Raw genomic sequence first — 16939 nt, forward strand, 5'->3', positions numbered from 1 at the left:
GGATAAAAGTTATATATATTTTTGGTAATTTACCCCGAGAAGGATGTTACTGCAGTGTACAGGTATATATATACTTTAGTGAAACTTGAGCAACTTTGGATATAAACAAAACTTAAATAATTTAGGTTCTGGACGGGTTACTTAGTGGGTTAGAATATCATCCCAGTATGCCAGGAAGTTTGTGGACACAATCCCTGGTCAGGGCACATATAAGAATCAACCCAATGAAGGCATAAATAAGTGAAACAACAAATCAGTTTTTTCTCACTGTTTATCTCCTTCTCCCACTCCCTCTCCCTCTCCCTCTCCCCCTTCCCTCCCCCTCCCCCTCCCCCTCCCCCTCCCCCTCTCCCTTTCTTCCCCCCTCCCCCTCCTCTCCTTCTGCTCTCTCAAATCAATTAAAGCAATTTAGTAAATGTAAAATGGTAGTTTTAAGTTGATATTGTGCCTGTTTAGTATCAGATAATATGCTTATCTGATAATTGCATTGTCCAGTCCTTTGAACTAATTATTATACCAAAGTTACAGGCAAGGAAATGTGATCGGAGAGGATAAAGCAGCTTTATCAACTGGCACAACTTAAAAGGAGAAGATCCAGTTTTCAGAAAACAAACATTCATGTTCTTTCCTTATTCCTTTTCATGGACAAAAATGTAATGCATATACATATAGTTAATCCTCACAGAGGATATTTTTTCCCAGTGATATTTTTTAGAGAGAGAGTTGATTTTTTTTTTTTTAAGAGTTAGTGGAAGGGAGGGAGTGGGGGAAGAGGAGGAGAAAAACAGCTATGTGAGAGAGAGACATCTATTGGTTGCCTCCTGCTCTTGCCCCGACTGGGGCCTGGCATTTGATCCTGCAACTTAGGTATGTGCCCTTGACCGGGAACCAAACCCTTTGGTGCTTGGACCGACGCTCTAACCATTGAGAACATGGGCCAGGGTTGTAATGCATATTTTACATCTATAATTATACTAGAGGCCTGATGCATGAAATTTGTAGGCCTCCCTTCCCTCGGCTGCTGACACCGGCTTCCCTCGGCCACCAGCATGCATGCAGAACCTGGCCTTCCCTCGCCGCCCTGGCTTCGTCCAGAAGGATGTTAAGTGTAATTAGCATATTATGTTTTTATTATTATAGACTAATGGCCCGGTGCAACGAAATTCATGCACATTAAAAGGGAATTAAATTAGAGGAAATATTTTAATATTGCTATTTTCCCTTTCTCTATAATAGAAGTGTCAGAGATGAAAGAAAATTAGTAAAATGTATATGAAACTCTCCTTTCTGCAAGAGTCTGGGATGCACCACGGGACCCAGAGTCAAGTCCCCACCCACCTGTGTGTGCATCAAAATCACGCGAGACCCAGACCCGGCCGGCCCCTCCCCCTGTCAAGCCCCTCAGGGCGGGGGTGAAGCCTCAGGTCCCCTGTCAAGCCCCGCTGGCTGGGGGGCGCAGCCTCAGGTCCCCTGGCCCCGACATGAGAGTACGAGGGCATGAAAATCATTTGCTTATTAGCTCTTTATTGTGTAGGATATGGTAGGTAGTCTCAAAAACTACAAAGGTATGATAAATTTTTACAGGCTATACTGGATTGACTTTCTTGGATACTTAATGATAGTAGGACATTTTTCATAGCTTCGCTTATTGAAGAACTAGAGTCTTGGTGCACGAAATTCATGCATGGTTAGGGTCCCTCGACCTAACCGGCAATCAGGGCTGATCGGGGCCTTCCTTTGTTCTGCGCCACCCCCTGGTGGTCAGCGCACAGGGACAATTTGCATATTAGCCTTTTATGATATAGGAATAGAGGCCCGGTGTGTGAAAATTCATGCACTGGAGTGGGGGGTGCCTCAGCCTTGCCTGCCTCCTCTCTCATCCCGGGAGCTCTCAGGGGTGGGAGGTGACTCGGCAATCAGGAGAAGGCGATGCCCTGGACACTGCCATCTTGTGGCTGTGGGCGCTGCCATCTTTCAGGGCGTGACAGTCAATGAGCATATCCCCTCCTTTTTGGCTGTGGCTGCTGCCATATTTGAGGGCGGGGCAGTCAATTAGCATATTCCCTCCTTATTGGCAATGGGCGCTGCCATATTTGAGGGTGGGTCAGTCAATTAGCAAATTCCCCCCTTATTGGCTGTGGGTCCTGCCAACTTTGAGTGTGGGCCAGTCAGTACATTCCCTCCTTATTGGCTGTGGGCTCCGCCATCTTGGTGACCTTGTGAGGGTCAATTAGCATATTCCCTCTTTATTAGATAGCATTTCTCTTAGGAATATTAAGTTGATTTTATATTTTAGATTTCTCCCACTAAAGTAATTATGTGATAGTTTTGTGGCTCTCAATGTTGGTTGCACAATGGAGTCATCTAGGGAGGTTAAAAAAAAATACTGATGTCTGGTCCACTTGCTAAGACATTTTCATTTATTATTATTTTTTATTTAAAAAAATACTTTGATTTCAGGGAGGAAACGAGATGAAGAGAGAGATAGAAACATCAGTGATGAGAAAGAATTATTGATTGGCTGCCCCCTGTACACCTCACACTGGGGATCAAGCCCACAACCTGGGCATGTGCCCCTGACCAGAATCGAACTTGGGACCCTTTGGTCTGCAGGCCGATGCTCTTTCCACTGAGCCAAACTGGCTAGGGCAAGACATTTTCATTTAATTGGTGTGTGGTTAAAAGGTATTTAAGTAATTCTAATTAGCAGTCAGTTATGGTTAACAACTAATTGTGTAACTATTTCAAATCATTTTAGTAATACTTGATATTTTTTAAGATAGCTAAGTGTTATTTCATTGTGCATCTATACTAATAAAAGAAAGATGCAAATTGACTCTACCTTTGCGACACCCACCAGCCAATCAGGAGTGAGTATGTAGATTAACCCAACAAAGATGGAGGGTTAATTTGCATATGCAGGCACAGAGTGGCCGGGTCCTGTGGGCAGTGTGGGAAGGCGGAAAGGCTGCTCCGGGCCGGAGCTAAGGGAGAAAGGCGGTTCCGGAGAGGCTCAGAGGAAGGCGCCAGGACCACTGCTCTGGTTGCTCTGGTGAGTTCTCTGGCACTGAGACAAGGTGGCCATATTGCTCTCTTTTAGGACAATTCGTACCTACCAGGAGTGTCTCCGACTGTTGGCATCCCTCCTTGTTCTTTAAGCTACAAAAAGCAGCAGCTGAGTTTATTTGAAGTCTGCCCTGTCATGTGTCCATGATGCTGGGCCCTGAGGGAGGTGAAGGCTTTGTGGTCAAGCTCCGTGGCCTGCCCTGGTCCTGCTCTATTGAGGATGTGCAGAATTTCCTCTCCGGCTGCATAATTCATGACGGGTCCGCAGTTATTCATTTCATCTACACTAGAGAAGGCAGGCAGAGTGGTGAGGCTTTTGTTGAACTTGAATCGGAAGATGACGTGAAAATGGCCCTTAAAAAGGACAGGGAAAGCATGGGACACCGGTACATTGAGGTGTTCAAGTCCCACAGAACCGAGATGGATTGGGTGTTGAAGCACAGTGGTCCAAACAGTGCTGACACTGCTAATGATGGCTTCGTGCGGCTTCGAGGACTCCCATTTGGATGCGCCAAGGAGGAAATTGTTCAGTTCTTCTCAGGGTTGGAAATCGTGCCAAATGGGATCACATTGCCTGTGGACCCTGAGGGCAAGATTACAGGGGAAGCCTTTGTGCAGTTTGCCTCACAGGAGTTAGCTGAGAAGGCTCTAGGAAAGCACAAGGAGAGAATAGGGCACAGGTATATTGAAGTGTTTAAGAGCAGTCAGGAAGAAATTAGGACATATTCGGATCCCCCTCTGAAGTTTATGTCTGTACAGCGGCCAGGGCCCTATGACCGTCCAGGTATAGCCAGGAGATATATTGGCTTGTCAAGCAGGCAGGCTTGGAGAGGATGAGGTCTGGTGCTTATAGTGCAGGCTATGGGGGCTATGAGGAGTATAGTGGTCTCAGCGATGGCTACGGTTTTACCGCTGACATGTTTGGAAGAGACCTCAGTTACTGTCTCTCGGAGGTGTATGACCACAGATATGGAGAGGGCGAGTTCACTGTCCAGAGTACCACTGGACACTGTGTCCATATGAGAGGGCTGCCGTACAAAGCTACAGAGAATGACATTTACAACTTCTTCTCTCCTCTCAACCCTGTAAGAGTCCATATTGAGATTGGCCCTGATGGAAGAGTGACGGGCGAAGCTGATGTTGACTTTGCCACTCATGAAGAAGCTTTGGCAGCTATGTCCAAAGACAGGGTCCACATGCAGCATAGATACATAGAACTTTTCTTGAATTCCACAACAGGGGCTAGCAATGGGGCATATAGCAGCCAGATGATGCAAGGCATGGGGGTGTCAGCCCAGTCCACTTACAGTGGCCTTGAGAGCCCATCTGTGAGTGGCTCTTACGGAGCTGCTAGCTACAGTGGCCAGAACAGCATGACTGGATATGACTAATTTTATATTTTATAAAGCATTTGAGTTGTTATAATTTTTATAGGCAACCAACAACCAGTGAAAAGCAGTTATTACTCTAGAAGAAGCTGTGGGGACCCATTTTGCACCATGAGTTTGTGAAATCTGGATTAAAAAGTTACCTCTTCAGTGTTTTCTCATACAAACTTTCTTCTGGCATGTGATATTGAGTAAACTAAAACTGTTTTCAGTTTTTTGGTTTTTTTCTTTAATATTTTGGTAGCGTATTTCAGGGGGTGATGTTATCTGACTTCAAGTAGTTTTAAGTACATCAAATGTGGATCTTTTACACCATATCACCATGAACTCATTGGGGAGATGAGATTTTTGGGAAACTCAAGGTGCTAGATCCCTAATTCAAAGAGGAACATTTCTCATGTTTGTTCATTCAAGTTTATTTTCATTTAAAATCTCGTAGGTTAAGTTTAAGCTTTTTAAAAGTTAGTTTTGAAAATTGAGACACATTACTAATACTGTAGGAATTGGTGAGGCCTTGACTTAAAGCTTTCTTTAGTGTGATTTCCTTTTGGGTATATATTGGTAAGTGAAATTTGTTAAAAAAATTTTTTTTTGTTAACTAAACTTTTTTTTTAAAGACTTTTTCACAATGAAAAAAAAAAAAAGAAAAGAAAAGAAAGGCGGTTCTGGGCCGGAGCGAAGGTGGTGTCAGCAGCCAGGGGAAGGAAGGCCCATTCTTGCACGAATCTTCGTGCGTGGGGCCTCTAGTGTTATTATAATTACCTGGTCCCTACCCTATATGCCAAAACTGACTTTTCTGAACAGAGTCCCAAAATCTGTTTTTTAATTTCTACTTTTTAAGTTTCCCTCTGTTTCTAATTATCCAGGCTTGGAGCACTGGCATTTTGGAAAGAGCTTTGTAATTTGGACACATTTGGCTGTGTATTCCTGTTGAACTGAGCAATAGCTGAATGGCTAGAATACATTTATAATCTATCTGAATCATTTTTGGTGGGAGAGGCATAACATACAATTTGTTTCCAATCTATAAGATGACATGATAATATTTACCTTGTTAGGGGTGTGATTCCAGTCCTGTTATGGTTATGATGATAGGGTTATTGTCACATAGAAAGTTAACTGGAACTGTTAATATTTTGTAAGTTCTGAATGTAGTGATTTATTACGAAATGTTAACATTGAAATAATTTATGTTTATTTTAGAAATTCCGGTATCATGATTAGAGACAAGGAAAATAAAAGTAACCAATAGCCAAAACTGGTTTGGCTCAGTGGATAGAGCGTCAGCCTGCGGACTGAAAGGTCCCAGGTTCGATTCCGGTCAAGGGCATGTACCTTGGTTGTGGACACATCCCCAGTAGGGGGTGTGCAAGAGGCAGCTGATCAATGTTTCTAACTCTCTATCCCTCTCTCTTCCTCTCTGTAAAAAATCAATAAAATATATAAAAAAAAAAGTAACCAATAATTGTGCCATTCAGAGTATTTCAATATTTTGATACTTTTTAGTCTGTGCTTCTATGCACACATAATTTGGTAAGATATTACAAAGATTTTAACGTTTTGAAATTTAATCCACTACTTCTCAACATAAATACACTTTTTGTTATCTTACACTATTATGGAACTCCTGTTCTTGATATAGCAAGTATGGTGACAGTGGGAGTGGAGTGCTTTGTTTATCTTGTTTAAAATGATCTTGTTCATCTCAGTATTCAGCCTTTTTCCTCTTTCAGGAATTTTTTCCTCATTGCCCTTTTTGTATAAGACACTGAATTTGTCTAACCGCTATACCTACTGTTGGTCTGGTGTGGTTCTTACATGCCCTCTGCTGATGTCTTCCAAAGAATATTTTTGGGCTTTGCCCTTGTTAGTAAAAAATTCTGATTTGTTTAAAAGGTGTAAGTGAAAATACAGCTATCATTTATTCTGTTTTTAGTATGTTTTAGTCCTATGTTAAAAACATCTTACCTATTTTAATTTCTGAAGAAAAGGATGAATTTTATTCTCTAGATACAAATGAAGAAACAGGCCCAGGAAGTATATTAATTTTATTAATTACATAGCTTATAATCTTTTATTATAAGGTTATATAATAAAGACATGAATGAGAATAAATTACTATGAATTTTACATTAATATGAATAAATTATTATGTATATTGCCCGTAATAGAGTCTATATGCTCATTGGAAAAAAAATACAGAAGGCAAGCTAAAATATTAATGGGTATATTAATGAGTAATCAATATTTTATAGATTTAATGAGGCGTCAAGAAGAACTCAGACGCCTGGAAGAACTCAGAAACCAAGAGCTGCAAAAACGGAAGCAGATACAACTGAGGTAAAAAAACAAATACATTGTAACATAGATGTGAATACACATAGTTCTTGTGTGTTACTAATAAAACATCACTCTCCCATTGTAAACAAATTGTACAAGTTGGAAAATACAAACAAAATTGTCCATTTTTGACTATACTTAGGGATTTATTCCACAAAGTAGCGTATTTTTTTTGTTATTCTTAGGATTTTTTAGCTGGTTATGGACACTTCGATGGCATACACTGTGACTTTACATATGGGGCCTAAGCATTATTGCATACAATTAATTGTAAGAATGCACTGTGATTTACTGCATTATTTTTTAGTTTTAATTTTTTGCCTGTGTATGATACTGCTATGAAATCCTTTATGCATCTTTGTGCTTCTGAAACACCTTTCCATGTACCTGTAATACTTAATTGTGAAATATGAGGTAAATGTTACTCTTAAAAGTTAAAAATCATAATAATTAGGAAATGTTATGAACAAAGCTATGATAGATTAAAGAAAACTTAAAATTTGTTTCTGAAAGTACTATAAAAGTGTAGTAAGTTCTTATATAGGAAGTAAGGTGCTCATGGGAAATAAAAAATAAAGAAGAAAGTAAAAAACCTTGAATGAGTGTGAAGTGTCTTCATAGTCTGGGAATAGGTAGTATTCAGTATTTTTTAGTTTATTTTTTCCAACTTTGTACCTGGTTTTTATATATGTTTACATCTTGCAACTACTCTGATTTTACTCTAACCTACTTATTCTCAAACTAGAGGCCCGATGCACGAAGGTTCGTGTATGAATGGGCCTTACTTCCCCTGGATGCCGGCACCACCTTTGCTCTGGCCAGAGCAGCCTTTTTGCTCTGGCCTGGAGCCGCCTTTCTGCCTTCCCACGTTGCCCAGAGGCCCGGAGCGGCTGGGGTCGTGCGGAATGCCTGCGTCGGAGCCTGTGTATGCAAATTAACTTGCCATCATTGTTGGGTTAATTTGCATACTCACTCCTGATTGGCTGGTGGGCGTCACGAAGGTATGGTCAATTAACACGTTACTCTCTTATTAGGTAGATTGTAGTACTTGACCAGGCCACACCAGTGTTCTAACTGGGGGAATGGTTAGTAAGTCTCAAACCTCTCCTCATAAACTATAGGGACAGAGCTTTAATAAATTCTCTAGGTAATTCTGGGATTCCCTAAAGCTTCAGAGTCATTATTGTATACAACTCCCGACATGAACTCGTTATATGAGAGACCGTTTTTCTGGCTCTTTCTTGTATCTTCTTTTCTTTTTATGTAAATGTGTTAAAGTCTCATCTACTTTTACAAAGAAAAAGAATCCTCCCCTTCTATAACAAAAAACCCTATCTGAATTCAGCTTTCACTTTACAGTGATACAGTGGAACCTTCATTCCAGCAGGGAAGGGATACGTTCGAAAACTGAAATAATTTTTTCCCATTAGAAATAATATGAATTGTATTAACTTGTTTCAGACTACAAATGATTGTTTAAATGTTTCTATGTACAGTATGTCTATGTACAGTTCTGTTTATAAACAAACACTTATTTTCTTAAATTTATTGAACTACACTTCACTAGCGTTAAACAAATCATTTTCAACACTGGTTCTAGGGGTGTCTTTCAGGAGGTCAGTCTGAGGCATCTTCGCTTTTTCACATATCATTACCTCAGAAATGATGTCACTTATTCCAAGTCAACAGTTTTTTTACCTTTTTAGTTGCTTGTGATCATTGTTTCTTTCACACCCTTAGCAACATTAGCACTCTTTTTTTTTTTTTTTAAAGATTTTTTCTTTATTGCTTTTTAGAGAGAGAAATATTGATGTGATGGGAGAGTAAATCATCAATTGGCTGTCTCCTGCAAGCCCCGAGTCTACAACCTGGGCATGTGCCCTGACTGGGAATGAAACTAGCAACCTGTTGGTGCACTGGGCGATGCCAATCCAAATGAGTCACACTGGACAGGGCAACATTAACACCCCCCCCTCCCCCCCTTTTTTGATTAATATTCACTAGAGCAGTGGTCGGCAAACTCATTAGTCAACAGAGCCAAATATCAACAGTATAATGATTAAAATTTCTTTTGAGAGCCAAATTTCTTAAACTTCTTATAACACCACTTCTTCAAAATAGACTCGCCCTGGCCGTGGTATTTATTTTGTGGAAGAGCCACACTCAAGGGGCCAGAGAGCCGCATGTGACTCACGAGCCGCAGTTTGCCAACCACGGCACTAGAGGATATTTTTTTCACTGAGTTTTTTAGAGAGGGCAGGAGGAAGGAGAGAGAGACAGAGAGAGAAACATCGATGTGAAAGAGACACATCTATTGGTTGCCTCTCTTTTTTTAAAAAAAATATATTTTATTGGTTTTTTACAGAGAGGAAGAAAGAGGTATAGAGAGTTAGAAACATCGGTCAGCTGCCTCTTGCACACCCCCTACTGGGGATGTGCCCGCAACCAAGGTACGTGCCCTTGACCACAATCGAACCTGGGACCCTTGAGTCCACAGGTTGACGCTCTATCCACTGAGCCAAACCGGTTTTGGCGGTTGCCTCTCTGAATTGGGCTGTGGATTGAACCTGCAACCCAGATAAGTGCCCTTGGATTGGAATTGAACCCATTACCCTCCTGTGCTCAGGCTGATGCTCTAACCACTAATCGACACTGGTCAGAGCAATATTAGCATTATTGATAACCTCCTTATGTTTTAAAATTGTGCTAATCTGTCCATTTGGCCAGTAAGAAAAGCAAAAAGCAACAAAACAAAAAAAACCCCAAGAAAACAAATATAACCCCTCCCAAAATATTCACAGCACAATTTCCTGAGATGTTAACAGGAGATGTTTAGCTGTATATTGACTCACCTGGGCACATTCTCTCCTTTGTTTTTGCTTTGTCATGCTAATGAACCAGCATAAAAGTGGTGTCAGTATACCAAAGTTAACAAAAGACATTTTGACAGGTTTTTTTTTCCAAGAACAACTTGGTCAAGAACCAGATTGTTTGAGAGATGGGAGAAGTTCAAGTAGCACAGTATGTTTGACTGTTTGACAGCTAGGTTATTTATTTATTTGGTTTTTTATTTATTTAAAATGTATTTTTATTGATTTTGGAGAGGAAGGGAGAGGGAAAGAGAGAGAAACATCAGTGATGAGAGAGGATCTTTGATTGGCTGCCTCCTGCACGCCCCCCACTGGGGATCGAGCCTACAAACCAGGCATGTGCCCTTGACTGGAATCAAACCCGGGACCCTTCAGTCCGCAGGCTGATGCTCTATCCACTGAGCCAAACGAGCTAGGGCAGGATTTTTATTTTTTAAAACCAATTTAAACTCATCTAATATGACCATAGTTTTTCTTTTCTTTTTTTAATTTTAATTTTCAATTACTGTTTACATTCAATATTATTAGATTAGTTTCAGGTAAACAGCAATAGTGGTTAGACCTAACAATCATATGCTTTACAAAGAGTTCCCCCTATATTTCAGTACCCACCTGGTACTATATAGTTATTGCAGTACTATTGACTATATTCCTTATGCTGTATTATACATCCATATGACTATTTTCATTTTATTATTTTTTAACTAGAGGCCTGGTGCACGAAATTCGTGCACTGGGGGTGGGGGTGTCCCTCAGCCCAACCTGATCCCTACGGGCAGTAGGACATCCCTCTCACAATCCAGGACTGCTGGCTCCCAACTGCTCGCCTGCCTGCCTGATTGCCCCTAACCGCTTCTGCCTACCAGTCTGATTACCGCCTGATTAATGCCTAACTGCTCCCCTGCCGGTCCGATCGTCCCCAACTGCCTTCCCCTGACAGCCCGGTCACCCCCAAATGCCCTCCGCTGCATATTCCCTCTTTATTAGATAGGGTTTTTTCTTTAAACATATTGTACAGCCCTAATTGGTTTGGCTCAGTGGATGGAGCATTGGCCTGCAGACTCAAGGGTCCCAGGTTCAATTCCAGTCAAGGGCATGTACCTTGGTTGGGGGAACATACCCAGTGGGGAGTGTGCAGGAGGCAGCTGATAAATGTTTCTCTCTCATCCATGTTTCTAACTTTCTATTCCTCTACCTTCCTCTCTGTAAAAAATCAATAAAATATATTTTAACAAAAAGAAACGTTTAAGATTCCTCCATATCTGCCTGGCTGGTGTGACTCAGTGGTTGAGACCCCAGGCTGCCGCTGATGGGAGGGGATCTCTCCGTGGGGGCGCGCACCCCTCCCAGGCTTAGACCCCAGGCTGTCAACCGCTGGGTGGGGATCGCTCCGTGGGGGTGCGCCCCTCCCAGGCTGAGACCCCACGCTGTCGCCGCTGGGAGGGGATCGGCTCCGTGGGGGCGCCCACCCTCCCAACCTGAGACCCCCGGTGGGGCTGAGAGGACTGGGTGCCAACATCCTGTGGCTATGGGTGCTGCCATTTTTGTCACGGAGTGGCAGTTAATTTGCATATTACTCTTTTATTAGATAGGATCCTCCCCCAAGGACATGCTTTTCATTGATTTTTACAGGGAGAAGGGAGAGAGAGGAACAGATTGGTTACCTCCTATATGTGCTCCACATGGAGTTTGAACCCAAAACCTGGGTATGTGCTATGACTGGGAATCAAACCTGTGACCCTTTGGTGCACAGATGATGCTCCAACCAACTGAGCAACACTGTCCAGGGCCCAATGACTATTTTGTAACTACCAATTTGTACTTATTAATCCATTCACCTTTTTCACCCAGTCCCCCACCATCCCTCCCTTCTGAAAATTATTAGTCTATTCTCTGAATCTATGAATCTGTTTCAATTTTGTTTATTTTGTTCTTTAGCTTCCACATATAAGTGAACTCATACTGTATTTGTTTTTCTCTGACTAACTCATTCACTTAGCATAATACCCTCCAAGCCTCTCCATGCTTGACAGCTAGGCTTTTAAAATTAGTACCCTACCCTTCATGTGCCGAAAAAATAAATAGTTAAAACGAAAGAGAATTTTGGAGAACCCCAAAGGAGAACCCCAAATAGAGTAAAAACATAACAAATGGCCTAGCTAGTGTTGCTCAGTGATTGAGCATCGACCTATGAAGGTCAGGGCACATGTCTGGATTGTGGGCTCCATCCCCAGTAGGGGGTGTACAGGAGGCAGCCAATCAATGATTTTCATCATTGATTTTCTGTCTCTCTCACCCTTTTTCTTCCCCTCTGAAATCACAACAAAAAAGAAGATAAACATAACAAATGTACCTAAACTATTTCAACTGGAAAATATCACACTGAAAGCAGATGGGGAAGAAAATATGGAATCTAAATAACTTTGGAAAACAGTATCTTGATTGGATACTATAGACCAATGACAAAAAGAACAATATAATGCATTTGGTGTTTTTCATTGAGATGATGTATTAGCAATTCTGAAACTACTTTGTATGTTTGTTTTATCTTTAATCAGGTCTTTATTGAGAATAAATGTATATACTTTTAAAATTGAACACATGAGTAAATATAGATAATGAGACCCAGGTTTCTCATTGTTGGAGAAAGAAAGGAGCAGGGCTAAAATTAAAATGATCTTCTGTCATATTAGGATCAGAGGTGTCAGTATGAATTTTGTAGTATTTAATTTAGACAAATATAGAAATATAGATGTGTGTGTGTGTCCAGGCACATTAATTTATTTTATAGTCCTATCTCGAAGCAGTGATGCCTTAGAAATGGTCAGCCAATCTAGTGCCTAGATTTTTGTTTCAAAACATCTTTCTCTAGCCATAGCCCTTTTGGCTCAGTGGATGGAATGTCAGCCCTGGACTGAAGGGTCCTGGTTTCGATTCCGGTCTAGGACATGTACCTTGGTTGCAGGCTTGATTCTTGGCCCGACATGCGCTGAAGGCAGCCAGTTGATATTTCTCTCTCACAATGATGTTTCTCTCTCAATATCTCCCCCTCCCTTCCACTCTCCCTGAAAATCAATGGAAAAATAACCTCAGTGAGGATTAACTTTATTTATTTCTTTACTTTTATTATTACTTTTATCTTTATCATGTTGAGAAAGAGAGGGGGGGAGAGAGAGACAGAGAGAGACAGAGAAACACCGTTGTGAGAAACATTGATCGGTTGCCTTCTGCACCTTCAACCCAGGTATGTTCCCTGGCCGGGAAGCGAAGGCAACCTTTAAGTACAAAGGGCGAGGCTAAACCAACTGGGCCACTCCTGAGGACTGGCTAGGACTGAAAAGTTTAAGATGAGCCTGGAACTTTTTTGCCAGATAGTAAGAATATAATAAAAATAGGATGGGACGTTGGTTGGGCTTCAGACCAAGCACCAAAAGGTTGCTGATTCCATTCCTGGTAAGGACACGTGGTCTGGTTGCAGGGTCACTCCCTGGTAGGGGGCGTATAGGAGGCAGCTAATCGATGCTCTCTCACATAGATGTTTCTCTCTTCTCTCTTCTCTCTTCTCTCTCCCCTCTCCCCTCTCCCCTCCCTCCCTCCCTCCCTCCCTCCCTCCCTCCCTCCCTCCCTCCCTCCCTCCCTCCCTTTCTCTCTTAAAAATCAATAAAAAGCCTTTATTAAAAAGAACAAAAATGTTAGGACATGTTAAAAATAACATGAGCCAAATTGAAGGAGACCCTAATGGCCAAAGTTGGAACAGTTTCAACAACAAAGTAAAAAATGGTAATGATAGATTAAAAAAATTTTTTTTTAATTTACTGATTTGAGGGAGAGTCGGGGAGGGAGGGAAGGAGAGAAAGAGAGAAAGCGAGAAAGCATCCATTTGTTGTTTTACTTATTTATGCATTCATTGGTTGATTCTTGTATGTGTCCTGACCAGAGATAGAATTGGCATATCGGTACGATGTTCTAAGCAAATTAACCAGGTCTGATAATGTTAGATTTTAAGCTGTAGAATAAATACCCATGAGTCCATATGATAGGAATAAATGAATGAATGAATGAATGAATAAATAAATGGAGGAGAATGGGTGGCACATTTGTTCAGTAAAATTCCAATTAATAAACGCAGAAGGAATGAGAGGGATGAGAAAATCACCAGTGGACAAATACTGCAGTGATGATTGTTACTCATAAAGTCTACTGATGGGTGCTAAAGCTGTTATGCAAAACTGGAGAAACAAGATTTGCATCATCTCAAATTTGTATTATGTATATATCCAAAACTAGTAAACTTAAAGTGGAGAAACCCAGAACCACCATTACCAAGTGTTAAAGTTTAAGTCATGTGTAATAAGACATTGATACCAAGACCCCCTTGATATGATGCACTTAGAAGAGTAGTGTCATTTCGGGGGGGAAAAGGGGACATATGTAATACAATAATAAAGAATTATTTAAAAAGAAAAAAGAATAGTGTCATTTCTGTGGTTTTCTTGCCGAAAATTTATAATCTCATGCTAGTCATGAGAAAACATAAGACAGACTCAAATTGAAGGATATTATACAAAATAATCAGTTTTCTTTAAAAATGCCATGTTTACGAAAGACAAAAAGTGAACTGTTACAGACTGGCCGAGACTAATGAGAGGAAACAATTAAATGTAATGTGGGATTCTCGATAGGGTCTTGGTACAGAAGAAGGACATTAATGGAGAAACAGGTGAAATTTGAATAAGATCTGTAGTATAACTGTAGTATTATACCAATGTTAATTCCTGGTTTTCACAATTCTATCATGGTTATGTAAAATATTAGTATTAGGGAATGCTGCATGAGGGATATGTCGGGACTCTGTACTATTTTTGCAGCTTTTCTGTAAGTTTAAAATTAAAAATAAGGGGAGGGGGGAGAAGTACCCTAGGTATTGGGGATTCCGTGGGGAACAAAAGACAAATTCTGCAACTTTGGAACTTACATAGGAGAGAGGCACATAGAAATTGGAATTTTCAGATTATTAAAAAGCAGGTGAAGTACACAGAACTAGTATGGAGTACTTATTGAAATTTTTAATAGGTTATTTCGTTTCATAATAGGAGAAATATTGGTTGCTTGACAGAAGTTTTCTGTGTATATGGTTATTTTTCATTGAATGGTTTTTTCATCAATCTTATTTAATATGCAAAGATTTATCATATTCAACCTGAAATCCTCAGATAACTGTATACTAATAGTAAAACTATCTCAGCCCTGGCCAGTTTTTGTTCAGTGGTTAGAGTGTAGTCCGTGGACTGAGGGGTCTCGGGTTAGATTCCTGTCAAGGGCACCTACTTTGGTTGCACGCTTGATCCCCAGCCCCTTCCACTCTCTAAAAAATCAATGGAAAAAATACCAACAACAAAAAAATAGGAATGCTGTTCTTGTACTTTACATAATGCAAATCTCTACAGTGAGGTGATAATTTGATTGATAATCTTCGTGCTTGGTTACATTCTAGTAGATAAGTGCAGTGACTTATGTGTTAACAAGCTTACCCTGTGCCTGGTGGTGGGGAGTTTCTTTTGGAATTACTGTGATAATACTGATTTAAGAATTTGAACAACTTTTCTTAAAAATCAATAGTTTTGTAGCATGTGACAAGGGAAGGGAAAAAATTGCTATGTTTGGGAAGTTAATTTCATGCTAATAATACTTGTAAGACAAAGCAAATAAAATTAATAGAATAAAACTGCAGAGGTTTATCTGACCAGACTGCTACCATGGAAGAAGTATTATTTAGGGACGTTGGCTGGGTAGCTCATTTGGTTAGTGTCACTCCTATATACCAAGTTCAGGGTTTGATCCCTGGTCAGGGTACACACAAGAATCAACCAGTGAATGCATAAATAAGTGGAACAACAAAAATTGATGTTGGGGGGGGGGGGGCAATGGAGGGATAAGGACACATGTAATACCTTAATCAATAAAAAAAGAAAATAAAAAAATTGATGTTTCTTTCTCTCTGTCTCTCTTTTCCCTATTGTACATATGTTTGCTTATTTAAAAATTTTTCTTTTTATTGCTATTTAGAGAGAGAGGAAGGGAGAGGGGAAGAGAGAGAGACATTGATCTGCTGCCTCTTGCATGCCTCCTACCAGGGATAGAGCCTGTTACCCAGGCATGTGCCCTGACTGGGAATTGAACTGGCAACCTTTCAGTCCATGGGAGGATGCCCAACCAATTGAGCCACACTGACCAGCAGATATAAACTTTTTCATACTCTCTTTTCTCCTCATACAAAATGATTTTTTAAAGTAGCAATAGACCCAACTGGTTTGGCTCAGTGGTTGAGCATCAATGAATCGGGAGGTCATGGTTCGAATCCTGATCAGGGCACGTGTCCGGGTTGTGGGCTTCATCTCCAGTGGGGGGAGTGCAGGAGGCAGCCAGTTTTCTTTCATTGACGTTTCTGTCTTTTCCTATGCCTTCCTCCCTGAAATCAGTAAAAATATATTAAAAAGGAAAATGCAGCAATAGGAGTACTATTCTAGTCCTAGCCAGTTTTGCTCAGTGGATAGAGCATCAATCAACCTGAGGACTAAAGGATCCCAGGTTTAATTCTGGTCAAGGGCAAATACCTCGGTTGCAGGCTTGATCCCTGGCCCTGGATAAGACGTGTACCGGAGGCAACCAATCGATGTATCTCTCTAACTTGGATTTCTCTCTCTCTCTCTCTCTCTCTCTCTCTCTCTCTCTCTCTCTCTCTCTCTCTCTCTCTCCCCCCCCCTCCCTCCCTCCCTCCCTCCCTCCCTTTCACTTCCTCCCCCTCCCGTCCACTGTCTCTACAAATCGATTGAAAAAAAATCTCAGGTGAAGATTAACAACAACAAAAAATAGGAGTGCTGTTCTTCTACTTTAGTGATGGGCAACCTTTTGAGCTTGGTGTGTCAGACTTCGCCAAAAAACAGCATAACTCGGGTAGTGTGTCACTTTGAGGAAAAAACATTATTTCGCAAATGTTTCATCCTCAGGAGCAGGAAATGTTTCATCCTTGGCATGCGGCCGCCTCAGCGGCCGCGTGTCATCAGAAATGGCTACACGTGTCAGTGCTGACACGCGTGTCATAGGTTCACCATCACTGTTGTACTTGCTCATTTTTCTGATAATGCCTTGGACATTCACTCATGCCTGTAAATGCGAATTTACTTCTTTTAACAGTTGTGTAGTGTTCTTGGCATTGGGGAACCATAGTTGTCCCCCCATTTATAATTGACTAGTGGCCCAATGCACAAACTCATG

The 16939-nt window shown here is 41.0% G+C and overlaps 2 protein-coding genes across 12 annotated transcripts in view; both read left to right on the forward strand.

Annotated features, from left to right (window-relative positions):
• The window catches only part of PSPC1 (paraspeckle component 1), a 141576-nt gene that overhangs the window by 48921 nt on the left and 75716 nt on the right, over positions 1 to 16939 (forward strand). For all 11 annotated transcript variants that reach the window (XM_079773988.1, XM_079773990.1, XM_079773991.1 and 8 more), the window contains exon 5: positions 6710 to 6794. In XM_079773988.1, coding sequence (XP_079630114.1) covers positions 6710 to 6794 — 85 coding nt within the window. The remainder of the gene's footprint in view (positions 1 to 6709; positions 6795 to 16939) is intronic.
• LOC307101506 (heterogeneous nuclear ribonucleoprotein F-like) lies at positions 386 to 6665 on the forward strand. Its single transcript, XM_079774508.1, is given in 2 exon segments — positions 386 to 3871; positions 3874 to 6665. Coding segments are annotated over 2 exon segments (1245 nt in total). The 5' UTR covers positions 386 to 3210; the 3' UTR covers positions 4458 to 6665.

The sequence above is a fragment of the Cnephaeus nilssonii genome, assembly GCF_951640355.1.
Source record: "Cnephaeus nilssonii genome assembly, chromosome: 6".
NCBI lineage: Eukaryota > Metazoa > Chordata > Mammalia > Chiroptera > Vespertilionidae > Cnephaeus > Cnephaeus nilssonii.